The 26,991-nt window shown below is 36.1% G+C and overlaps 1 protein-coding gene across 4 annotated transcripts in view; it reads right to left on the bottom strand.

Moving 5' to 3' along the window:
* The window catches only part of UTRN (utrophin), a 369,967-nt gene that overhangs the window by 215,279 nt on the left and 127,697 nt on the right, over nucleotides 1-26,991 (bottom strand). For all 4 annotated transcript variants that reach the window (XM_064649024.1, XM_064649025.1, XM_064649023.1 and 1 more), the window contains 13 exons: nucleotides 26,511-26,660; nucleotides 25,258-25,395; nucleotides 24,276-24,428; nucleotides 19,035-19,226; nucleotides 17,084-17,256; nucleotides 12,972-13,122; nucleotides 11,490-11,665; nucleotides 10,446-10,581; nucleotides 8,192-8,341; nucleotides 6,884-6,968; nucleotides 5,135-5,340; nucleotides 3,872-3,989; nucleotides 278-483 (listed from right to left, as the gene is read on the bottom strand). In XM_064649024.1, coding sequence (XP_064505094.1) covers nucleotides 278-483; nucleotides 3,872-3,989; nucleotides 5,135-5,340; nucleotides 6,884-6,968; nucleotides 8,192-8,341; nucleotides 10,446-10,581; nucleotides 11,490-11,665; nucleotides 12,972-13,122; nucleotides 17,084-17,256; nucleotides 19,035-19,226; nucleotides 24,276-24,428; nucleotides 25,258-25,395; nucleotides 26,511-26,660 — 2,034 coding nt within the window. The remainder of the gene's footprint in view (nucleotides 1-277; nucleotides 484-3,871; nucleotides 3,990-5,134; nucleotides 5,341-6,883; nucleotides 6,969-8,191; nucleotides 8,342-10,445; nucleotides 10,582-11,489; nucleotides 11,666-12,971; nucleotides 13,123-17,083; nucleotides 17,257-19,034; nucleotides 19,227-24,275; nucleotides 24,429-25,257; nucleotides 25,396-26,510; nucleotides 26,661-26,991) is intronic.

Below are 26,991 nucleotides of genomic sequence, written 5' to 3'. Positions count from 1 at the left end.
TAACATTTATTTGATGCTGCACTATACTCATTTCAACTAAGCTTTCAAACACACACATGCACACATGCCACCTGTTTCCCTGCCAGAATGTGATTCTTTAATATATTCTAATATATTGAAAAATACAGACAATTTAGAATATATCACACTCAAAAAGAGGCAGAATTGCCAAAGCAGTGCTACAACTAAATTGTACATTCACTCATCAATTGAATCCAGGAGCATTACACAGACTGAGGAATCTGGTCTGGAAAAAGATACATGTAAGTGGTCTTACTTTGTTCTCTGAAATCTGTCTGGCAAGCATCTCCTTCGGGGCCTGCAGGAGCATGCGCAGACGGATCTCACACTGCTCCATGAGGTGCTCCATTTCTTGCCTCTGCTCATGCCACTGCATGCTGTCAGCCAGCATATGCTTCAGTTGCTGCTGCCGCCTTTCCACACCGTGCTGGGTACTGTCCCACTGGTTCTTCAGTTTCTCCACTGTGTAGGACAATACAGAACATGAAAAAAATGAGGCAAATGAACAAGTAGCCATACATACAATTCTTGGGACAAAAGGCAATACTATAACTCATTTTCAAATACAGTAGTTTTCATACTCAGTATTTTAGTTCACCGTGTAGTTCACATATTTACAGAAGCAATGAAAAATGCAGGTGTCTTTGGATTCCTCTTTTTTAAGCAGGTCAGCAGACAGGTAACAATTATTATTTCTGGAACATTTCAAACGCATTATTTTACTTTTTAAGTACACACATGTGGGAAGCAAGTATGCTGCAGCTGCACTGCAGAGATATGACAGCAGCAGGGCTCCAAGGAGCACAATTTTAGGGTGATAGGACCAGCAAGTCCTCTTTGTGCATCTGTAATTTAAACCAGGCCAAATAAACAAGTAAATAAATACTTGGATAGCTTGGATTAAATATTCCAGACTACTGTGTGTTGAAGGCATTCTAGTGCCACGTGTACTACAATTCTGGCCAAGGCAGAAACATTCCAGCAACAACCTACTTCGGCAATTTAATTCCACCACGGGTTTCTACAGGCTTATGTAGATGACACAGCAGAACAGAGAACTTATTGATCACATCCCATTTCCTTCAAGTATCCCATTCCTCTCTCAATAAATAGTTACGTTAGATGACGGATAAACACACTTTAGCCTTTAATAAACAAGGAGTTAAAAAGATAACATAAGGGTCTAGAACAAAAAAGAGTGCATCACAAAAAGCAGTGAATCTGTCTTTGGACAAAAATGCATTGCATCATATCTTTTCCTGAATACGTACAGATCATAAAAAAAGTGTATTACTTGAAAGTTTATAGAGGCAGAAACAGGTTTCCCTATTACCTGTCATGACAGGTACAGGGAACAAATTATATCACTAAAGAATGTGATAAAAAAGAATGTGTGAAAAAAGTAAATGCAAAAAAGCAAAACCAAAAAAACCTAAATGGATTTCTCTGTATGCTGAGCAGCAAGAGGTATGCGAGACATCCAATGTATTTATGTTAACAGTAAGTATGCAATTTTATGAGAAAACTAACGCTCTTGACACTCAAGTCACTTCAACTTTCCATAAAGTAAAAATGCCAAAGGTTGTGCTTAAGTTAAAACCATTTAAGTGAATTTTACATTTTTTTAACTTTTTGCAATTATACAAAGCCATTATGCTTGATCTGCTTCAGAAAATCTCTTAACTTTAATACATTCAACAATATTCTGTTTAGTTTCACAAAGCTTTCAAAGACTGTGGCAGCAAAGTCCACTTGTCAGAGCAAATATTACTGGTGGACAAACCTAATAATCTGCGCAATATAGATTCATCAATTTCAACCCACAGGTAGCTTCTGGATTAATTTTCAGGCATGATATAGGTCATGCTGAAGAAGAACTTAAAAGAAAGCTTCAGTAACCCAACAGCAAATAACAGCATGATTTTTACTTTTAAAAATGTTACTATATTAGATAAAGAGTATGGTCAAAAGAAACCAGCAGCTGCTGGGAGAGATCAGTAGTTTCACCAAAACAGCAAAAGCAAAAAACAGCAGGAGTGGAAAAAAGACTTATCACCCTGTGTGCTGGCTAATGAACTGCAGAGAAAAGCCTCAAAGTGCTTAGGCTCTTCTCAGAAAGCTGGAAGGAAAAAAAATATAGCCCTGAGAAATAGCTGTCCAGAACAGCAACTTGGTTGAAATAGACGGATATTTTATGTTTACGTAGTATTATTATTATTATTATGGAAAGAATACTTCTTCATATACCTTTTCTTATTAATGGCCAGGTTAACCTTTCTCTCTACTGCTGATGTATCTACCCTTTTTTCAATCTCCAGCAAAACAGGACAGAAAAAGTTAAATTCTTGGCAGTCTCAGGATTCAGTGCATTCAATAGGTTAAGTTCATAGAAAAAGTTGTCAAGGGCACCAGTCTGACATCAAAGGCAGATGGACTGGAAAGAATTCCCAATGAGACTGTTTTTTCAATTCCCAGTGACCATGCGGCAACTGAGAGGGAAGTTCCAGAGAAGGAAGCTTTTCTCAGTTTTTCACTATTTGAGAAATTAAACTTCCTCTAACAACATACAGCAGACTCACAGAAGTTTGTATATTCCACAGACATCAGTATAGTCCACTCAGTGTTTAAACAATGAGGTGCATTAAAGCAGTCCTGAACTTCACTTTTCAAAAAGTAAACTTATTTACAAATGTCAGCAGCAACAAAACCTTCATTTTTTTCATGTTGCATGACAGACAGAAAATCTTTGCACACATCTAGGGTATCTACTGAAAGCTTCATCTATAGCAGCATATACAGCTTCTCTTTTCCCACCTTGGATGGGCATGACTACAGGGGAACACAAATTTTCAACATACAGTTCCTTTATTTCTTCTTCAGTTTTTCCAAAGAATCAGGAATGTTTTGTGACTGACCAGATGTCCCCTTGTTGACCAACTCCCATGGTTATTATTCTCCTCCCCTCAAGTTTCCACCTGACCCTTAGTTCTGAGCAACTACAAAACTAAGTTGCTTCCTTGAATCTTACTCCCCCTACCAGTCCACAGTCCTGTCAACCTCAGACAGCAGATGCCATCTCATCAGACCTCCAGAAAAACCATCCATCTGTGGGCTTTCTATCTGACCCTGTCATCTCCATCAAGTCTTATAGACACTAAAGAAATTCGTCTAGACATAAGTAAAGGAAAACTACATTGCAGAGGAGAACATAAGGAAATATATCTTTCCATTCTTACTCCTGTGGTATTCCTTGCTGCATGAATTTTCTAATCTTAGCAACCTTCAAAGCTTAAGAGTTCAAAAAAGAGATTGTCCCTTAGTTTCAAATTTTTACAGTTCTAAGTTTCTTTCCTTAAGTACCTGTAAAATACATTACAAAGCAAGTGGAGACCTTTAAATCGGAAATTAAATTTTCAAGTACATGTCAGTGACTTAAAAATCTCTACTAGCTCTTAGCCAACAATTTTCAAAGTACGGACACAAAGCTATTGTCCTAAATCAACACATTCATGTTTTTTTTTTAATGTCCAGTGCCTCAAAGCTCAACAAAAATAAAGATACACTATTAGCTCCATTTCTCAATAAATAAAATTCTCATCCCTGGGTCTGTGGCTGTCAAGTTCTCAAATTGTTTACAAGATATTTTGAAATCCCAGCAAAAATATTTACCCTTGAACTTGAAAAAATGGCCCGTCAAGAAAACAAGTGGCAACTCTCGTTCTAGGAATTTTCGTTAGACAGTTTAAGTGAAAGCCACTTAACTGCTAAGTTTTCTTTTTTTTCCCAAGGAAGGCGACTTCAGCTAGGCTCAAAATCAAGAATTTAAGAAAAAAGATATGAAGAAACTTACTTTTTTCTGTGATTTCTGTCCTCATGTCTGCACTAGAAGTTTTATTTTTCAAATTCTGAGCCAATGTAAAAACAGAATCAAGCTGAGGGTGACGATGGTCCATATCTGCATTTGTTATCTGTTGAGAATTAGGATATGATTTAAGTCCAAAAAGTAGAATTTAGTTCACTTAACCTGTATTACTTGTAAATTAAAAAAAACACATGTGTCTCCACAAGTATATGCCTGGTCTTATCATTATTGTAAACCCTGAATTGTTACAGTATTATAGCACTGCTTTAAAAAGCAAAAATATTCTAAATTGCAGTTACTGAAAATCCAGAGGTGGAAGTTAACCTGTACAAACCACACAGTTATCACAGTCATTGCACAATATTTTCTAGTGTCTGTTTTTCACTCTTCCATAACTTATTTTCCTCCTTCCAAGCTCTCCTCATTTATATATATGAGAGGCAGCAGCGGAGGGGGGGAAGATGGAGAAGGAAAAGGACAGGAAGGAACAATCAGACTATATAATGTACAAACCACAGTTATTTCACTATGGTATGTGCCAGAAGCCCATATTACAAATATTACACAGTTAAAAGAAAGTGTTTCCAAAGATACTGTACCTCACATTCTTTCAAATTCCAAATTATGTTAGACATTCACGAAATCAGTTTAGCACTTGTTTAGCCTACAGCTTCTACTCTACAGTTACTCATGTTAATTGATATCAAGTCAAATAAAATGAACCTTAACAGCTACATACATCTCACAAATACTGCCCTCGGTCATGGCTCAGCATAGCATGAGCTATCAACAGAAACAAACACTGACATCATAAGCATTTATGCTACAAGTTTTAATCATTTTAGCATGTCTCTGGAAATCAGTTTAGTCTAACACCAAAACTCATTAGAAACCTATAAAGAGTGAATCATAAAGGTCACCCTTCAAGCAATCATGATGCTGCCCCAACGTCTTCAATATAAGTTAACTATAAAATCCCCAAAAGGTGTCATTTTTCAGGAGGTAGTCTCCATTTTCTTTGTTTTAAACAAAAAAATAGCAGTGCTTATCTCACATAGGGACACAAGAATTAACAGGAAACAGAGTGTAATAACAGCACTTAAAGTGCAACTTTCAGGTTATGCGTTTTGTTGCAGTCAGGTGTTTTTTTCCCCCGTTTTTAAACACGTTATTGCTTTTAATTTCTTTACTTAATATAAAAACTATTAAAATGTGAAACAATTTTCTACTAGCCTTCACAACAGCACATACTTTCATTCGTGCAATAGTCCGATTGATTTCTTCAGTATTTCCCACAGTGACTATGTTTGACTTGAGCATCTGGTCAATCAATACCAACCAGTCAGCCAGCTCACTTCTAGTTTTGTCCAGATCAGCAGGTGCAGAAAGTTCCAAAGCCTGCTGCATCTGAACAGGAATTTCCAATGAAGAAGATGCTAGCACCACCTTTTGGATATCTGAAACAGAGTTTAGGGGTTCTGTTAAAAAAAAAAAGAAGTCATGGCCACACATGCAGTTCTGGCAATTACATGGATTTTTTTGTAATTCCTATAAATATGCAATAGCATCTATAGGAAAAGCACAGGAAAAATTGTACTTCAACAAACAGAAACAAAGTAATCAGAAGTTCCTTTTGCCCCTTTAAGGCTTTTCTTTTTTCTTTATTGCATGCCAAAGACTCAGCCAAATGATTCAGCGTGAATTCAAAACAAACAAGATGAAAACTCACAAAGACAAAATTACATTAAATTTAACAGAATAGAGCTAAATACTCTTTGACACGAAAGGGAACTGACCCTTATTAAGCATAAGAAACCCAATACTTTCAAGATAGATGTCTAAAATTGCCTTCCTCGCTTTTCTATTATGCAGCAGAAAGGTCTTCACCACTCTCGGTTCAGAATTCACTCAAGCAAAGTCAGTCAAGTTTCCACAATAAGTGCTTCATGGATTTGGCAATACAAAACTGTCTGAAGAAGGGACAGACGCCTATTCAGCCTGACAAGTTCAGCCACATCCTTTCTACCTTTTTAATCTGACACTGTAAAGAAGTAAGGGATGAGCTGAACAGTAAAATTCACTCCAGAAGTTGTGTCCCACTTCCAAGAAACATTAAGTTACATCAAGCTGGATCATCAGTACTTCACACTTCCCTCAAACAATGAAACCTAGGAGCTTTACCTAACAAACACCTTGTATGAAAGAAAAACAAGCTGAATCAAGGCTTTGAAAGGATTACACAAAAATTGATTTGCCTCTTTTAAATTTTGTTTAGTGATGCTGAATTAAAAACAAAATAGAGTCAATTTACTGAAGCCCTTTCAGAAAAGGGCTTTTTTATCTAGTTTTCTAAAACAGATACCTGGGTATTTTATTTACAATCTGTATCCTCTGAACTGCATTCAACAACTTGAAAATATGGCCAGTGTCAGCGTCTGATGCAAGAATATATATTCAGAGAACCTTCCCTAAAAGATTCAGGAATCTAGCAGATGAGAAAGACCCATCTGTGTCCCAAACTGAGCCAAAAGATGCAGAATGGCTTTTATTTATAGGACTGCAAAGTATCTACACACAGGAGGTACTTTACAAATAATTAGCTGTATGAAAAGCACCTAGTGGATCTTAATTACTAAAAGGCATGACCACAAATCAACAGGAAACCAGGCTGTGACAAGCACAGCTATTTTGGTTTTTACTCTGTACCTAGTACATTATGAGGAGGCCTAAGCTTTACTAAAACATTTCTCTGTTTCAAAACTCTTACAGGAACTCCAAAAGACTTCCCCAATTGTGAACAGTAGAGTGATTTTTTCCCTACCCAAACATTCCCCCTCTCCCATAATAATGTGAAGGTAGCCCCCAGTAGAGCGCCATTCTACAAACGTGTCTTATTTACATTTGTCTAAGTTCATAGAGAAGGGGTTTTTTGATTATTTCTGACTGCAAACAGGATTAAACTGAATGTAATTAAGCAGAGTAGAAGGACTGATCACTCACCAGAAGGTTTTGTTTGTGTAACAAGACGAGACTGCCCAACAAATGCCTCCAGTTCTCTCACTCTGTCAGGCACTTCTCTGAACACCTACAGCCCAGCAGAGAGAAACAAAACCAGTAACACAACCTACATTAACAGCAAAAGTGTAATCTCTTATTGAAGGTTAGAATGGCATGCCTCAGATATATTTCAATTATATTTGAAGGTATTCTTTAAAAAAAAAAATAAAAATGCGAAGAGGTAGTAAAGTGGTTTTTTCAATACATCCCAGTGTCATACCTAAATATTGAAAATAAATAAATGAAATGTAGAAAGGTTGCTTACATGTTTTTTACTGTCTAAGCACCAAAACTATGACTCATTATTTGAATATACTTTGAAGAAAAGATATACAAACCATGATCTATAGTCAGTCACATGAAAGTAGAGAAATAGAGAATTAATTTAAAAAGGAAAAAATGTTACAACTAAACTGCATTGTAGTTAAGACAAATGTGGCTAATTGCTTTTTAAATATTTTTAAAAGGCAGTGATGGAAATGTAATACACAAAGCAGTTGGGGAATCCCCATTTTCATGGCTGAGTTGGCAAAAAAACACATTTTCTTTCCCTGACCTATCAGAAAGTCCCTTTCCCCAATAAATTCTTATCTCCACGATCCATAAAATAATCTCAAATAATCCTATTCTTTCTCATTAGGATCTCCATACTCTGCTTGAAAAAAATCTTGTTTCTTGACAAGATTTTCTTGACAAAAAAAATCTTGACAAAAAAAACCAGTGAGTTTTTTGTCACATACTTGCCAACGAGATTGAACACAGGAGTTTCTAATTTACAGTAGTTATACTCAGGAAGAATCCCAGACACATTTGATAATATTTTTTCACTAAGCTTTACCACAGCTTCATTTGTTTTCCTCTTAACTGCTGCAAGCATACCATTTTCCTATACAGCAAAGATTTATTGTAACTCTCAATTTCAAGTTAATACACTACTGTTTGACTCAAATCAGCAAAATATTTTTGATCCAGCTGATAAATACTTTTTATTAATCTTTTAAAAGAAAGTCAATATGAAAGAAAAAAAAATCAACAAAAAACCCTAAGCTAACTAAAATAACTCAATCTGATGAAAAAATGCCCACCAGTGTTTTCACGTAGAAATTGTTTGGGGTATATTTCCTGCTCATGTTTGCGTGGCTTTCAAGTCATTTTATGTACATGCTACAGACACATGAAAAGGTAAATAATCATTCCAAATATACCACTCTCCTTTCAACTTCAGGTACCCTGTGCTCAAGAAATGCACACCTTGTTCCACCTCACATTGAGGGACTGCAAGCAACCAGAAAGTTGGTCTTTTTCCTGAAGATCAACATTTTTATCCAAAAGTACATCAGGTTCAGTTCTGTTCAGCCATTCCAGTTTGCCACCCTGTACTTCCATCTCTTCACTTAAGACCTAAAAGGGACAGAAGAATTTTAGACTGAAGTAAAATGCATGCATATTTAAGTGTATTTTAACTCCAATATTTAGACATTTGCCTGGAAATATGTAACAGAAAAACTTCTATTTTGGTTTCTGTGCTCAATCTAGAAATTATTAAAACATCTATTCAAATACCAACATTTATTGCTACTGGAAAAAACTTACAAAACCTTCAGAACGTACAGCCTTACATCAAGCACACTAATTCTCATCTCACAAGATGCTTCCGTTTGATCAACTCTGGACATACCACTTGTATCCAAAAGGCAACACACTGTCATTCAAACTTGTTGGTTGCATTAATTTAAAAAAAAAAAATTAAAAACTAGAGCTATATCTAACACGCTTTATACAAGTACATGGTAGATCACTACAAGGTACTTGACTCTTAAAGTATACTCTAAAGGTATTTAAAAACTAAACATAACCTTAAAAGTTCATTTTGATCAACTATCCACAGCTTTCTTTGTCATTTAACATGAAGTGCAGGTCAGAACCTGCAAAAAAATCAAAAAGCTTATGCCTGTATTCCCACTGACTTTAAATCAACTGTACTATCATTTGCCCACAGACCAGAAGCACTGTGGAGTAGGTATCAAATTTTGGTTTTGAAACACTAGAATAAAAAAATTACAATACCAAGTACAGATCATATTTTTACACCCCAATATTGGAAGTAACTTGTTACACAATTACTATGGAGGTAGGCATAGCAAAGTGACAGGAACACAGGCCTGGATGGGAAATCACTGAAAAGAGTATTCTTCCACAATAAGTGCTATACAAAGCAGTGTCTTCCCTAAATTTTCAAAGGTCTACCTTAAAAGGATTATTTTCTTAAAATATGTTACAACCTTTTCAGTTGGACACTGTTTCAGAAGCTCTACTTAGAAATCTTCTCATTCCCAAACAGTATTTATTCCTGACCGATCAGTTAATATCAGTTATTCCCATTTCCCTAATATCATCCTTTAATAATAGCTCATCTTCCCTACATTTCGTTATTCTCATCATCATATCCCTTCTTATCGTTTCTGTATTTGACTAGACGAAATAAGACCAGCAACCTTGCTCAGCACCTGTTCTATTGCAAACTTAAACTTTTAATTCAGATATATAACCAAAATTGAAAACATTCTTGCTTACACAGGGCCAAATTGGTACTTAATAATGTGCTCTACCAGTGTTTCCCTAGCAAACTCTGCTCTATCCCCCTTTATTCCAGTTCTACCCTTCGCTTCAGGCATTTATATTAAGATAGAAGGCAAGAAAAAATACACTTTGATGACAGTCAGATGGTAAACACTCAACTGACATCAGTCAATTTGTTTAGGCAAACAACTGCAACTACTTTACATCGTTCAACACACTTGTCAAGCCTTCCCACCAAGATTTGGTCTAATTGAGGTTGCTTGGGTTTTGTGTTGGTTGTTTGGTTGCCTTTTGATAAATTACTGATTTTTAAGAAATGAGCAAGCAGGTTAGTTGGACTGGGTACTCCTCCCATTCTTACAGATTATCAGAAACTTTCTCTTTACACATCCTACAAACCAAAGATGTTTTACTGTCAAAGCCAGACAGAAAATAAACAGGAAAAATACATACATACACACACAACTTATTTGAAAAGGCCAAAACCCTTACAGTTTAAAAAGCAGGTTAAATAAAATCTTACACATGCAAAAAAGCATTAAAACTACTCAGCAAATGGGACAATGGTGCTTACTTACCATTTAAGGTTATCAGCTTTTTGCTCCAAGTTTTAAAAATTATAAAGTTGAGATGGAGCCATCCTCTCCAATGAAACTCTACTTGCTAAATTTTATCAGTAGCATATCTATTTCTCACATTCTCATACACAGATACCATCTTCTGGCTAGATAACACAGTTACCAACTTAACCCAACTTCATTTCAAGAGGTATCTTGCATGTGTAAGTAATCTCATAAAACTGTCTCACAGAACCATATTTCTTTGGCTATTTACAATGTGAAAATTCCCCTCCCCAAAAGCCATGTTCTGATGCTTTGCATAAGACATACAGGTGTATACACATATACGCATTAATCAATCTTGCCTTCAATTCTTGCAAGTTTTCTCCATGGTCGAATGTAAATCTTGTGTCCAGAGCATTTTCTGCATTTTCCAACCAGCAACGCAGCTCATCAAGCTTCTTTCTGTACTCTATCAGCTGCTGATTCTCTCCTTTCAGCCTTAAAAAGCAAAACAAAAAGCCCACATGCATTTCCGCAGTGAATACAGCATGTCAGTCCTACATCACTTCTGATGCCACAGCCAAGTGTTTGTCAATGCTTGGAGCATTTTAAAGCATTCATTTTTACTGCCAAAAGATTCCATCATCATCATTAAAATAAAAGATATTTGCAAATTAATAATACTACCTTAGAAACAGACAAATTTCTGTTCCAAATTAACAAAATAGACTTCTAAAAGTCTGCAGAAGACATTAAACATAAGTAATAGTAATGGCAACACCTTCAGGCCTAATCACTGTAAACCACTATAGGGTCACTGAATTTTTTCCTTGGAGGTTTTAGGGACAAATCTAATACTTTCATAAATCACACAAAGCTTTAATGAAACATCTCAAACTAAATAATTAAGAAAGATCTTATTACATTATAAAAGTATCAGGAGATGTTAAAAACATGTAATTACATAAAGATCTTACTTTATAGAATTGTGGAAATTCAAGAACAATACAAGTTGTTTCAATTAGTCTATCTCTGTCAATGCTAAAATAGAAATCAAGGTAACATACAGTTCAGATTCAGACAGAGAAAGTAGCTGAGCAATTCTTCGTAAAAAAGTCTGGCTTTATAATGAAATTATTTTTTAAAAAAATTAAAACTGTAAGAAAAGTTTTGTGATTGTCATTTTGTGGGTTGTATTAAACACAGATTCACTAAGGAGTTAACTGCAGGTGCATGTACAAGAAATTTGTTCTAGAAGGTGGTTCAAAACACAGAGCTCAGAATGTCAGGAAAATTCAGATTAATGACAGCATGCAATAGGATGCACTATCTCTCCCAGAGTCTTCTAAGTGAGTCTCTCCTTATTGCATTTGGTCAGACACTCAAATTTTTGATTAACTTATTACCTCTGTTGTCTATCCATGACCTCTGTGGTGATTGCTTTCCAGCGTCTATTCAATCCTGCCAGCTTATCCTGCAGGAAGCTCCCATCGGTAGCAGACAGTTTCTGTATGATCCCTTCCCCAGTTTTGTTCAAAGCTGAAACACTGGTCTGATGGCTGCTGATTCCCTCTTCAAGTTCCTGTCAGAAACGTAAAAGCCACACAAAATTTTATTACTGACCTAAAGTGACTTTGATCTGTGGGTCATGATATGCAAGACAAATCCTGGGTGCATATTATTTTACTAAAACAGGTACTTAAAGCCATCTTACTTAGAATTGGATGCTGTTGATTTAAGTTATTAATGTTCTGTTGTTGAATCTAGTTCAAGTTTATGAGTGTCATAAAAAGATAGTGAGACAGAATAGGCCACCAAATACTACTTAGAATCACATGAATTCATTTAAACCACCAGTGTTAAAATCTACACTCATGTTTGATTCCTTTTCTCAATGTACAACACTTCCTAATAGTACTAACAGATGGTATGACATTTTTTACCAGTTCTTTTCATAACCTATGCCCCTAACTTTTTCTTTAACTTCAGAGTATTTTAGCTGGGATAATTATGGCTGTGCTGTCACGGTCCCAGACAACACAGAAAATGCATTAAGCTAAAGAAAGTCAAAAGATGTCAGGATTAAACCTTCAAATATCCCTAACCACTACAAAAATTTTACCTTGTTAGCAAAAAATTTCTTTGCAACTTGATTAGGAATAAGATGAGATTCAAGAAAAAGAAGGGAAATGCCCCAGAAGGAAACTTCAAGCAGCAACAAGGATAAAACAGAAGCTGTGGTTTAGATAGAGCTTACTTTTCTTTTGCAACACACATCTGACACCTGGATAACTACTATTCTCAAAAGAAAAAAAAATCTGATCCTTAAAGTTATGCTTTCTTCTCCTTATTTAAAAGGAAATAAAATAACTAAAAAGACATCAGAGAACTAAATTCCAGAACTAAAGTCTGAAAAATACAACAAAAGATAAGACTCCTTTTCTAGATTGTTTATACAAGGCAGTATCTTCCAAAGTCATTTGTTTAAAGTTAGGTAAGTTATAATTGACCATCATTTGGATCCATTTTTTAATTATGAGATGAAAGCAAGTGAAATAATATACTGGATTTTTTAACTGATTGACATATTTTTTGAAGCTGTAACAGAATTTATAAACTGACATAAATTATGCCAACATTTGAATTATCAAATTATCTCAAACCTATCCATACTAAGAGTCATCATAAAACCCCATAATGTAAGGAGTTGAACTCTTCCCCAAGAATAATTTTAAACTGCAACTGAAATAGAAATTTTAAGAGTTATTGCTTTTTAAAGTGCAATTCACAGCCTCACTGCTAATACATGTCTATATAGAAAACTACAATTTTAGACAGAGGTCTAGACTTTTCCCAGCTTGCTTGCTTTACGCACAAATCGCACATACCTGCTGGTGCAGCCCAGCTCTCTGCAGCTCCAGGCTGCCATCCGGACCACGGGCATCGGCTAGTAACGCTTCAGCTTCCGTTATCCAGTGGGAGAGATCGTTGAGATCACAGTGGAACTGCCTCCATGCCTCAATCGCTCTGTCAAAGCAACTGATTGAAAACAAAGGATTGAAAAGTTATCCAAACCACTTTAGAGAAAAGGCTAAGAATCCTACTCCAGTAGAAACTTGCCCTGCAGAACAGAAAGGCTAGTATACAGCCCGGTTAACCAAGTCCTAGTACTGAAGGCTTCCTGACATAGTAGCAGCTGGTGAAAGCCAACAGCAGAGACTGTTGTTAACTTCCAGATGAAGGAAAAAAGGGCAGTCCTAAGCAAACTTTTGTTTCAATCACTTAAAAAATAAAGATTGATTAGCTACATCAAATTGGTCTGCAGAACCCTTTTTTTCTTTATCATGAAACATGTCAGATATGAGACAGTGAGAAACATGAAATATGATTAATTGCTCAGATTTTTTTTCTCCTTCATAAGCTATGGGGTGCTGGTGCCCAGAATTTATTAAGTGAAGGTGATTTTGATTATATAAAACCATACCAGTGGGCATGCCTAAGTAGGTCTTATACATTTTAATCACACAATAATTTAACAGGGATTTCATTGTCATCAACTTTGCAGCCTCAAATTAATGTGTAGCTTAACTTGAAGGGCAACATTTTGTAGCGTGGAGCAAGTGGAATTATCACAGTCAGAAGGCTGGTTTTTAACAAAATGAGAATTCTCTTATATTAACAAACTAACAAAATCAGAGCATGAATGCTAAACAAGAAAACTAAACAAGAAAACCATGCCAGAAAGGAATAGAGTGGTTTGCTTTCTATATGTTGATTGTTAACTATTCCAAACCAATAAAAACAGTCATTTTTCAAGACATAGGAGCTCAGGTTTCCTGTTATTCACAGGACCCTCTAATGTGACAGAGGAACAATCTCATTTGCAGCCCATTATTTTTGGCTTAAATAATTGCAACAGTGGAGATTCCAGGGTTATTGCATATATGTAGATACAATCTGAAATTAGCAGCATAACATCGAAGATATCTAAAACAAAAGTTTAAAGAGCTAACATTGCATCTATTTTTTTTCACTAATTAAATTCAACAATCTCAGAGTTCCTAGGGTGATTATTTTCATCAAAATTATATCTCATTTTTAAAAGACATACATATTTCTTGAGGCATACAGGGCTTTGCTATTATTATTATTATTCATATTGGCCAATTCCGATAAAGAAGTCTTAAAAATCTCTACTTAAATTTTTCTACCCTTATCTCCTAGTTCTACCATTTCAGTTTCCTGCACATATCTTGATTCAACATCCTAGACCAACCTGTAGACTGACCCCAAATCTCAATCTCCTTTTATTTCTCAGGTATATTTCAGTCTAACTGAACATATTATCTCATGATAGTATCTCATTCCACATTTATTGAGAAGATATATTCTATGCACTTAAAACAGATTAAAAGAATGTCCTATTGCTTCCTTAAAAATTAAAGTTTTTGAGGGAGTTTTGACCATGTAACTTTTTCAGAATCCAAAATTTTAAAACGTCAGGAGAACACTGAGCTATAAAGTTTAACTCCTTCCATTTGTGTTGTGAGACTACAGTTTCATCAGTATTTTGAGCAACAAGACAAAGTTTTACTCCAGTTTTGAGCCAGATGCATATGCTGCTGTTTCCTTAGAGACTGTCTTGCTGAAAGGTAGAAGTACCAAGTCCTATGACTATTGCACCAAGACTTGGCTATTCATTGCTTCTTCCACAGGAGGAATCCACTGCTTCCAAACCACAATTCATTCCCAAGACACTAACACTTTTAGCACAGGGGGGAAATCCCCAGCAGAAGGAGCAGAACTAGCAAAACAGCATTGTTACAAGAAGCTCAGCAAAGCATTAAGCCCATACATACACACAAAACACACACACATTTTACTCTATACATATGTTCAAGTCAAACTCTGGTCAACTGGATTTAGCTGACTACTTAGAAGCTTAGCTAAGTACAGTTTAATTCAACTTGTGCTTAGTTACATCAGAGCCTTTATCAAAGGTTTATCTACTTAGCTGGCACTCAATCACAAAATCTTTACTATCTCTGAAAACTAAATCTTTTGCCACAAGGTTCAGATGCCATTTCTCCTAATGTCAAAATCTCCACCCACTCCAGAAATAGAAAAAAGGCAAAGATGATTAAGGAGATAGTCATCTAGCTTTTACCTAGGAAAACACTAGGAAAAGCAAGATTAAATTTGGCTAAAAGTTCTTTTTCATAACAGAAAGGGTATAAAAAAACTAATGCCAAAATACAGCATTTTAATATTCAGACTAATAATGTCTTCATTAATCAAAGTACATACTTCAGCATATTATACATTCAGGAAGCTGTGTATCATTTCTCTAAACTGCTAGTACAGTAGTCCCTTTTGGTGTGAAAAATCAAGCCCCATAATATTCTCACTAAGATGCAGAGCTTTATAAACTTCATGAAGTTCAAGATTAATGTGTACTCAGTGAAGTAAGTGAGGAGGTAAACTGTTGCATTTTGCCAGCTATTCATAAACACTAAACTTTTTCAATGAGAAGACTAGGTTTCTGGTTAACCCTGTCTACTTAATCAAACCAAATCTGAGTAGTAAATGAAACTGTACAAATACTTACAAAATTAAAATATTAGTTAAAGCTTTTCAAGTAAGTTACAGGTGGAAAAACAGGCATAACTAAAGCTTAGTGCATACTATATCTATGAGGGCAATAAAATAGCTGCAGGCATATGAATATGGGTGGGCACCAGATTCTGGAGCAGTTGTCTCCAAATACAGCAGGTGACCACAAGCTCCTAGAGAGAGCACAGAAAGTGGTACCTAGCTAGCATCACTGATTTCTACTTAAAAAACTCACAGTGAAATAACATTGCCTGCTGAGTTATCAGAAATCTTGATCCTTCACTGATCCAGTGGCCCAGAATTTCTGCAAGCCTCTACTTAGACAATTATATTCCTATGCATACATCAGTGCTCTGAGAAAGAGTTGAAAACATCAGCTTATGTAATACACACTCTTTTTAAAAACATCTCTTCAAAATACACTATCACAGGTATGTGGTATCGGATTTCTAGTGCTACAAAGCCAATGAACATGGCTAGGCATAACTTTATGCTCTGCAGAACTTCTGCATCACCCATTACATTACATTACCATTGAAAAGCCCATACTGTAAAAGCAAATTAACTACAGTATGAGCCTCTGCATTTAATTTTAAATTTCATAGAATAATTTTCAGTCATTAAGGTGGTTTTTTTGCACAGCAGCAATCTAAGTGTCTACTGCTGTTTGCAGTGTGAGTACCATCAGCTTAGTGGTAACTTCCTGAACATATAGTTTCACACTTTTACAAATTCCAACTTAAAATACTCATCTAATACACTTTACCAAGTTTGACTACATAGTATTGAGTTTGGTTTTAAACACTTAAAATTAGGATGCGGTATTTTAAATTAGATTCAGATAAAATATTTTTGGTTTAGTGTATCTTCTGTAAGGAGTGGGGAGAAATTTGTGGAAAGGAAATAAGAAATACATATTTCTTAAGCACTGGTTTCAGTATTCTCGTCTTCTCAATCACAAAATTTTCTGATCTTGTCATTTCTCATCTTTAATTACGTACAACAAATAGTATTGACAACTACCATAGGTGCTCTGTTTTGAAGACCCCATTCCTTCAAACTCTTTCCCTCCTTCAAAAAATCAGCCTTAAATTCTTTGTTATAAAATGTCCTACTCAACCCTATTCTTCTAGAACTTTGCTTTGTGATACCTTTACAAAAATAAAACATTCTATTTGATAAACAAAACATTCTATTTTATAAAGTAGAAACAATCATCTTCAAACTACAATTTGCATGTTAACAGTTTCAACATTCAATAATTTCAGAAATTACTTTGCAGTGCTAAATATTAAAGCTGATTACTCCCAATTTGAAAAACAATTATATAAACGTGTACATAAAATATTTACCACGTGGTCACAGAGACCAATCACCCTTGACTTACCACTTACGATCATTGTACATTCTATTAATTCTGTCCCATTCTGCATTCAACTGAGTCAGTGCATCTCCTATTTGTATTGCCTCAGGTCCAGATGCTTCTAGTATAACATCAGGCTGCTTCTCATGTATGACTGCAATTTGATCCCCAAGTTTATCCAAAATATCTTTTATGTTCTGGAAGCACAGTAATGACACAAGGCATTAGTAAAGTCAACACCAGCAGGAAATATAAAAAAAACCAAAAAGCACACACACACCAAAAAACAATCTCTTCAAAATGCTGTTCCAAAAATCAGCATCTACAATAAGACCATGACCAGCTGTATCAGCAGTTTACAGTTTAAACCTATTTTAGCAACTGAACTGAATAGTTCATCACACCCTTTTAAACATGTATCCTTCTCAGATTTTTACAAGGAGGATGAAATATTTTATATATCAAATTTGTCCCTAAGGTAAAGGGGCACACTATATTTCTCAAAACAGCAGTATCTTCATTATTAAACAAATCTGCCCATATCATGAAGACACTGAACATACTCACTCCTTATGTAAAAAAAGGAACCACAATATTTTTTTATTATGCTTCATGTGGCCTCCCATTTGCACAGAACTCCAAAAGTATAAAGGTTTCAGATATAAATGATAAAGATAAGGTAATCAATCTCAAATATCATTGAACTATGATGTGAAAATTCCTTTAAACCAGATGCTGTTGTAAGACTGCCTTGGTATTCAGAGGACAAAGAGTCCCCACACACAGGGGAATTTACTTATCTTTTTGAATTTAAAAGAGTAACGCTTCTAAAAATCCTATGCTCTGCTATTTGCTTCTTCTGAAAACATCCTTAGAATATACCTAAACTTCAAAATCAGATGAGACACTTGCACCAAAATGCAGTATTTAAAACCCATCTTAAAATAAACACTCCTAGTTGTACTCAAGGGAGTACAGAAACAGAGTAAACAGGGACATGATAATATCATCAACTAAACGGAAAGGCTGCCCACTTTGTCAAAGGCTGGCATCATTCCTCTATTTGCTTATGCAAACTATATAAAAAAACAAAACATGAAAAATGGAAGCATGTACACAGCAGAAAGAAAACCAGGTCAGAAAAGCGGACTGAAATTCTGAAAAGCTTTTAAGGGACCTGTAAAACAGTTGCAGAAACATCTGATCTGGCTCTTGGTGAGAGGCAAAGCCTGACTACCTCAAACATGGACCCTGCTATGATTCCCAATCCAGGGAGGAACATCTACACTGCACCACACCATGTCTAATTCCCAACTCCAGTGGATGTTTTCTGGAGTAATCTCTGTATCGTGCTCTTTTGTATGCTCAGAATTAACTGGGACTCAGACTTCTACATACTTTACTCACACTTGACAGCAGGATTCAGTATTTTCAAACATACTTTCTTCATCCCCTTTTGAAAGGGGCTAACAATAAGAAGTGAGAGTTTACAACTGAATGCACATTGATGCTTTGCTAATTAATACAGGGACCGCCATCTTGTGGCCTCATATACAGCTTCGTAAAAAGTGAAGAATTTCCCTTTCTCCTTCCTCCTATGTGAGCAATTGTTTTCACACAACATAAAACCAGTAGCTGTATTAAGGAGATCAAGCAGGAATGTTAAGGAGAGTGGCTTTAGCATTTCTATACATGTTATGCAGACTATGTGATGCAAAACACAACAGTGCCTCCAACAAGTTAAACCTTGCTCCCTCAACCTCCCACCCAGCTTTCACGCTGCTGCACTTTGTATCCAGATTATGCATAGAAAAAAAAATTTGTCAACAGAAGTGTTGTTTTTTAATTTTCAGTGTATTTTGATCCCAAATATATGGAGCAAGAACAGAAATACAGCTATACAGTTGCTAAGGTGAGGGTCTTTCTTCTACTGTTCTCTTCTCCACTCTAAATATAATGCTTAGGCATGCAGTACCTTCAGTGCATCTTCCTGAGATGAAAAATCCTCATAGATGCCAGTATTTAGCTCTGGTGCATTCAGCAGAAGTTCAACATCAGCCATGGCCAGCAAAACTTTGTTGATTTCAACCAAGTACTCAGCTGAAAAAGGCAAGGTCCTAACCCCTGTGGCAAATTGGCCTTTTAACCTCTGCTGGACAGGGATTGCCTGAAAACATGAAAGTACCTTTTAGATTTCCAACCACAAACAATTTTATGAAAAAAATCCTAAGTCAGTAAACTATATTCAGAATAAGTACCTTTCTACATTACAAGACAAAACAAAGGCCTTTCTAGAAAGGTTACATAAATTCAGAAAGTTCCAAGTCCTGCAGAAGACAGTTTCTACATTTACATAAAAAGTTAGAAAACAGTAGATATCATGGTTCACAACGACCCTGTATAATTCTTGGTTAAAATTCTGGGGAATGGGAAGGGTACTGCTGTTTCTCTCACCTTGATCCTTACCATTTCCAAAAATTACACTTCTTGATTGAGCCTGTATCTAGTTGTGATTATAACCCACTGTCTGCTTCCTTTATCATCAAGGACTCCCAAAAGTTACCAATTTATTTTTTTCCTCTCCATATTCTTTTCAATAACCATCCCCAACCACATTTCCCAACCATTTTTTAAATAAATTAGTGTGCCACCAGTACCCAATATGCTTTTTGCAGGAATAAGAAACTCTAACTCCTCAAGAGCTTGGCAATTGTTTCCTGCTCTGGCTACAAGAGTAGGCTATCTAGACAAGTATCATGTTAGCAGATAAGACAGTAAGAACAGTAATTTAATGCAGCTTTTCCTTGGCTCACAAATGATGGCCTGCATCAGAAGCATTAGGAAGCCTTCTGCAAGAAGCTATACTCTGCCATGCCTGGCAAAATCAGCAGAGGCAGGTGAAGCAGACTGAAAGAATTTTTTTGCTGAAAAAGTTTCTTGTCAAACAGCATTCTATTACCATCTCTGAAAACAGCCCAGTTCTTTAAAATCATTGAATAAAAAGTAAACCCATCTCCAAATATTGAACAATTCAACCAATTTCTAAATCACCATCCTGTACTTGGTGAATTTGAGTCAAGTAAAACAGAAGCATCGGATTGTGTTATTTACTAACAGCTGAGAATACATTTAAGAGAGTGCAGAATAAATTTATGTTCACAGAAATTCCAGCCAGTGAATTTGACTTTGCAATTTGTCTGGTTTGGGTGAACACATGAAAATCCCTAGCACAGCTGCCAAATAATAAGATATTAAGCCCCACTAACAAAGTTGTTTGCAAACACCTGTCTGTATCTTCCTCCTCCACATGTTTCTGAGCATTTCACTAAGTCACTCAAATTGCTCAGAGCCCCATCCAACCTGGCCTGCAATGCTTCCAGGGATGGGGCTTCCACAACTTTTCTGGGCAGCCTGTTCCAGTGCATCACCATCCCGAACAGTGAAGAATTTCTTCCTAAAATCTAATCTAAACCTACTCTCTTTTAGTTTGAATTCATTCGCCCTTGTCTTATCACTACATGCCCTTTCAAAAAGTCCCTCTTGATTTTTCCTGCAGGTCTCCCTTTAGGTACTGGGAGGTTTCTATAAGGAACTCCCCAGAGCCTTCTCTTCTCCAGGCTGAACAATCCCTCTCACTGTCTTTAAGAGCGGTGCTTCAGTCCTCCCTCAGCTTTTCTTAAGCATGCACAAATAGAAGAGTTAATCAGAGGTTATTTAGGAGGAAAACTGACTGAATGACTTAATAGTCCTTTTATACTTAATAAATGTGTTCTGTCACCACTGAAATTTAAGTTTGATCTCTCTTTAAATACTACTGCAGAAAGAAAGGGAATACGGGGTTACTAGTGAACATTTAAAAATAAGGTCTCTCAATAAGAACTGCTAAAAATAATTTTAATTCAGAGGTAAAAGAAAAATTTGTTTCCTCCTATACTTAGCATGCAGTTTAACTTGAAATGCAAAATTTGATTTCGGATTTTTTTCCCCTTTCCCCTTTTACGCTTAAAAATATTTTGAAACAAAATGTACCAAAGACTGAATTCAAGGAGATTTTCTGACTTGCTTCCAAGTGGATTTTGGAAAATACTGCCCAAGAAATTGAAATAAAATTAAAGAATTTACCTCCTTGCACCTTTAACTACATAAACATTTTAACCAGAAGTGTTTAGCCAAACAAATCTCAGACCTCATATTATTTATTGTCTTTGCAAATAGAAAATTAATGGAATATTCTTTTAAATAGAAACACTTTTTAACCATTTCTTGCCCCTTCTCACACTCAAAATATTTCAGAGCCAGGTTTCTAGTAAAAGATTTTCCAAAGCTCAATTCTCATGTCTATTTCATTTGTTCTTTTGTGCTAATTAATGCAATCAGCAAACAACGGTTCATATTTAAGTAACCCAGCCATAAGTATATAGAAGCAAATATGGTTCTTATTTAAGCAATCCTATAAAAAGTACATTAGGCAAACAAATATGTTTTTTTTATTACAGGAATAATACTTGAAGAGCCTTTAAGGTGGTGTCTGCGTTTCATTTTACAGAAAAAGCTGCACTGTGCCTGCAACAGCATATTCGCTTGCCACCTGCTAAATTATCATTTTCACTTCAAAACAACTTCCTAAAAGCTGGAAAAATCTCTCAGGAACTTTAGTCAACTAATTACCTCTGCAATTTAAAGTTTAATTTTTCCTTTCCCTCATTCTGAGCCAAGAATAGAGCAATTTAAATAAATACTAAAGCAAGGTTAGAAAAGAAAGACCTCAACAAGATACAAATTTCTAATGCAGGTTTTTCTTGCTAACGGATTTGTGGCAAAACTAGGGTTACTTAGAAGTACCTGCTATGCAGAAGGGTTACCAATATTTCAGAGTCACTTAACTCCATAATCCCAAGAAGCATATATGATGAGGCATATTTATGATCCAGCTGCTTCTAGCAAATCAATATATAGATACGACCTTCAAAGCACCATAAATTATAAGTTCTCTCCTACACACTCGTTTACAAAAACATAATAAATAATGTATTACATAAAACCTTAATTGGAGTTACTCTCCAGCTTGGCAGCTAAAAACTTCCTTTCCTTCCCTGTTTCTTCATTTCAAACACTAGATTCTCTTTTCTCTGCTCACTGCACCTTCCTTACATCAGTGTGAGGTGTCAAGCCACCTGCACACCTGTGGGTCAAAAACTCATTTAGTGCTTCTCAGTCCTGAGCTGAGCTGAGCAACAAGCACTGCAGTTTTCAAGTCTGGTGCCTCCACTAAAATTCTGGATTATCTAAACTGCTGATGATATTTAAGAACACTATTTCTCCCTCTAACAATGTTATGGTTTCATACCATTTTTGGTGTTCAAGATCAATTAGCAGAGCAGGTGAAAGAGCAAGTCATAAAACTAAAATAAGGCCACTTATTTTACAGGCTGGTTTACCCCTCAAATATCAGAAAATTAGAGACACAAGCACACAAAGCAAAAGCAGCAGTTTCAGTTTCCAAGTTTCACAGCAGTACTGAAAACTGCTGTGGTCCCTCTCTGAAAGTCTAGCTGACTCAGCCAGACCAGAAGCCACATCTGGAAGAAAAAGAATATTCTTACACAATTTAACTAATTCTGAAAAAGGATTTTTCTCCATCAAAAGTCTATTGTAATTGCTATAGTAATCCAAATTTATATGATATTCTGCATTCAGCAACCAGATTCAGTAATCCAAGAATGGATCCAGTAGTACCAGCTGCAGTATATCCCTAAGGAAAACAGCTTTATAGGAAACAAAGGATCTCCCTTAGAGAAGATCAGTCAATCTGCAGTAAGACCGACAGTGACAAGAGAGACCAGTCTGTGCCACAACTGGACTGCTCCCATTAGCAAAGAGTTATCCAAGTGCACCTTTTTCCCATTTCAATTCAGTAATTGATTCACTCAAAGCATCTGATGGTCAAGCAGAAAAACCATATCATATTTTACTTTAAACGTGCATGGATCCCCATCTCCTTCAAACAAATTCCCTGACATTACTCAGGTCCCAAGAAGCTCACATCACCAGCAGGCACTGCTGGAGACCCAACAAAGCAGTCAGATGTCAGACAGCTAAACAGACCCTGGGGCCATCTTTGCCACCCAGCTCCACGTGGGAGGCTTATAATGTGAAACAGTCTTTCTAAAGAGAAGCAGATTTAAAAGGTTTACTTTCACAGCTGATACCACATAGCCTGTGTGATCAAGGAGAGCAGACCATCTATCATAGGCAGCCGAAGCCACATAGCATTATAGCTGTGAATGAGGAGCACCACATTATGATTTTGTGGTGTGAGTTTCAAACAGAACCATAGCATTTTACCCTTGCCAATTAACCCCGGTTAATTGGTGCTAGGTTCAAAAGTTACAGAGCAGTCAAAAATATTGATAGCTGTTAATTATGAAGCTTCATATGCAGAAATTGAGAAGTACTTGAAAGACTGCCTAGCCCCCAAGCTCATCTAAGAAATTACTTACTGATTCACAAGGTTCCTCACTGTTATTGCCTAAAATATTAATGTAATTACCATGCAACAAAAGTGTTTTGAAGGATAAAAATGAGAAATAAAAAAAATTCAAAAACACCCCAAAAAAAAAAAATCCACAAAAACACAACAAAACAAACAAAAAAGCATTTGTACCCTCAACAATTATGACATACAATTTTCTGGGCAGTAAGTTTTATCAGACATCCTATTAAGTTAGTTGTGAAATTGTTTGGCAAGACCCACACACACATTATCAGAAATACTTTATCTGTCTTACTAATTTTCATTGTGTATAGTAATATCAATCACATGAGGGCAGTTATCACTCCCTAAGCACTTTAGGCAGTGAAAGGCATCAGAGTAGTTCAAATATCTTGACCGCAGGATGCAGAAGCATTGAATTTAAGCCTCAAACAAGGATTTTACCATACCCGCACCAAACTAATATTGAATCAGGCTGTTTGAGTCGGGGTATCAAAAAGGTTTAAATATAATCCCCATGGATCAAGACAGGCAAGAGAAACTGTCCTGAATCATGCCCACCACCCAGGTCACACTCTAAGATTTAGGCCTGAGGGATGGGGTATTTTGGACCTTCTTTCCATAGAGGTGTCAAAAGAAGAGCCATTAAACCCTAATACATAAATCTCTAAAGTTCACACATAGCATTCACTGTTTGCTCTAATAAATAAAAGTCTCCTTTACCTGTAGTTTTTGTTCATCTTCCACACCCTGTGGCCCTGACAGACGGTCCTCAGCCTCATCCAGCCACTTCATTAGATTGTCATGTTCCTTTTTATACTGTGAAAACACTGGAGAGAGTTCCACCACCTGCTTCCTTTGAAATGACCTGTACTCCTGCAATCCAGTGTATTAGGAAAATATGATATAAAAAGAAAGTTGTAGTGAACAGAACAGGTCTTTCTTACTTGAAGAATACTTGAGGGATTCATTTGAAGAAGAAAATTCTAAAATATGCGATAGTAGTAATTTATTTTTTAATAGATATATTCTATTTATCTGCACAGACATGTAATCAAAGCCAGCCTGAGGGCCATACCCTGCCTGTGAACTACATCTCATCTTACCAATTCTAATACAGTCCAAACAGGTAAGTTAAAAGGAGTATAAAAATATGGATCCCCTTTGTTCTAGACAAAAACATTTTTAATATGGCATGCATATGAAAGCACTACAACATACTGGAGTCCACAATTAACGCTATCACCCTCTATAGGAAGCAAGAAGAATTTGGGAGAAGGCTCATTCACAGAAACATCTCCAGCTGAGAGCTCAACAAATATTTTTTTTTACATGTATCTGTTGTAGTCACTCTTCACATAGCCTAGTGGTGGAGATAAACCTCTGTTCAAGGCCAGCAAAGACAAACGAAGCAAATGCAATTCACTGCATCCATCTGTGTAAACGCATACAGAGGGCCCTCTGTGAAGCTGTGAAAAGGACTTTAAAAATCAAAACCACTCCTGCCAAACTTAGGGATGAAAAAAATCATATTTTGGAATTGCAAAGATTCAGAGAGTCAGATTGTTGTATGCACATTTAACTCTCTCCTAGAGAATTTTACATGCTAAAAAGTTGTAAGTTGCAAAATATGGATAACAGGTTGTAAATGGGATATCAAAGAGGAAACTGCATAAATGAGCTATAGTAACTATCATAACTGTACCTGCACACTCTTATACTTTTTCTGCAGAAGCAACAGCTGTATGCGGATCTTCTCTCTCTTATGGTCCTCCATAGGCTGCTGTAGCAACTGCCCTCCTCTCTGCAAGACTTCTTCAATCTGAGCTCTTTCTTGATCCAGCTAAAATTACACAAATCTCTATTATCCATGGAAATTAACTGTAGAAACATTAACTGCTCAGATATCAATAGAAGTGCTAGCAAACTGTTGTTTTATTATCCAAATGGGACCCAAACAAATTCAAGCAGAGAGATTCTCTTCCACAACTACCAAATCCTAAAATCCAGCTTACTCACTCCATAAACTTCATAAAGAGATGCACTGCAGGATACTTAATGAGTCAGCAGCAGGCAGCCACATCAATAGGGTGCTATGACTTTAGCTCCTCTTCTATTCTATACATTCCTTGACAATAATAAGCAAGCTCGGAGCAGAACAGCAAGAAAACAAAAATTTAACAAACATAAAAATACCACAAAGGGAAGCCTATGTCCTATAACAATAGGTCCTTCTACAGAGGTCTTTTAGAATTTGCTTTCTGTGGTACACATGGCATTTTTCATAGACTTATACTGAGCTTTCCAGATCAGTTTATAATATTTGAAGTGCTTAAAAGGAAGGCAGATAGAGTGGCCTGACAGGACTTTACCTGATTTTGTAGGCAAAAAGGCAAGAGTGGACAAGATGCTAACAGGAGTGTGACAGTTCTATAAGGGTGAATAGCAGTCTAAATAAGAATCTAGATGATAAATTTGGTTCCAAGTTTTTATTTGGACTTCTAACATAGAGCCATATTAAAAGACTCTTACTTGTACCTTATCTCACAAGCATCCATTGACACGGTCTATGCACTGTGATTCAATATATCACACCAGTTTAAATTTGAACCCCATTACTTATCGGGAAGGATGCCTTATAAAGAGCTGCTTTGAATAGAAGACAGAAGACAGAAGACAGATAAACAAAAATCAGAGTTCATTATCTGTATTATATAAAATCATGACAAAAATACAGACTCAAGTATGACTGATTACTCTCAGCACACCAGCCAAGAGGCAACAGCTATAGGAGAAGTATTGGAAAATTGTGCAGTATTTCCAACAACCAACTAATTCTCTTCATTTTCTACCCATATCTTCAGGAGATTATAAGAATTCCCCTGTGAAGTCTGCAGCAATGGAGACAAAATAGAAAGGGAGTTAGTCAATTATTTAATTGATCTATTGCTCACAAACCTTTTCATCTTCCCCACTCAATTCCAGATGCTTTTCCACAACTTTTAACACATTCTGTATGTCACTCTCAAATTTTTCCACGTCTGTAAAAGCCACTTTAACTTCGTGGGGCTCTGACACAACAGGAAGTCGTTCTTGTCCAAGAAGCACCTGCAAAGCAAAATACATCTTTGTTCAAGCTGAAAATTTAGTCTGAGCTGTCATATACAGCTTAATGATTTAAAACAATTCTCCATGATCAGTTTACAGGACCATCAGATATCAGCATACATAAAAATTGTAAGAGTTGTTTGATCTAACTCTGAGAGTTAGCTTGAACACAGCATTCATAGTTATTACCAAGTTTCTACATTCAAACTTCAATCTGAGCATTTTGGTCTCAAAATAAATGAAAAACTTCCAGTTGCACTAGCTTATGATGTTGTTCTGTAGCTCATAAATATGTACTGCAACAACATATACATTTTTCTGAACAGTTGTT

This window comes from Pseudopipra pipra, chromosome 3 (assembly GCF_036250125.1).
Source record: "Pseudopipra pipra isolate bDixPip1 chromosome 3, bDixPip1.hap1, whole genome shotgun sequence".
NCBI lineage: Eukaryota > Metazoa > Chordata > Aves > Passeriformes > Pipridae > Pseudopipra > Pseudopipra pipra.
Note: the sequence above shows the minus strand (reverse complement) of the source record. Positions and strands in the feature narration are given on the sequence as shown.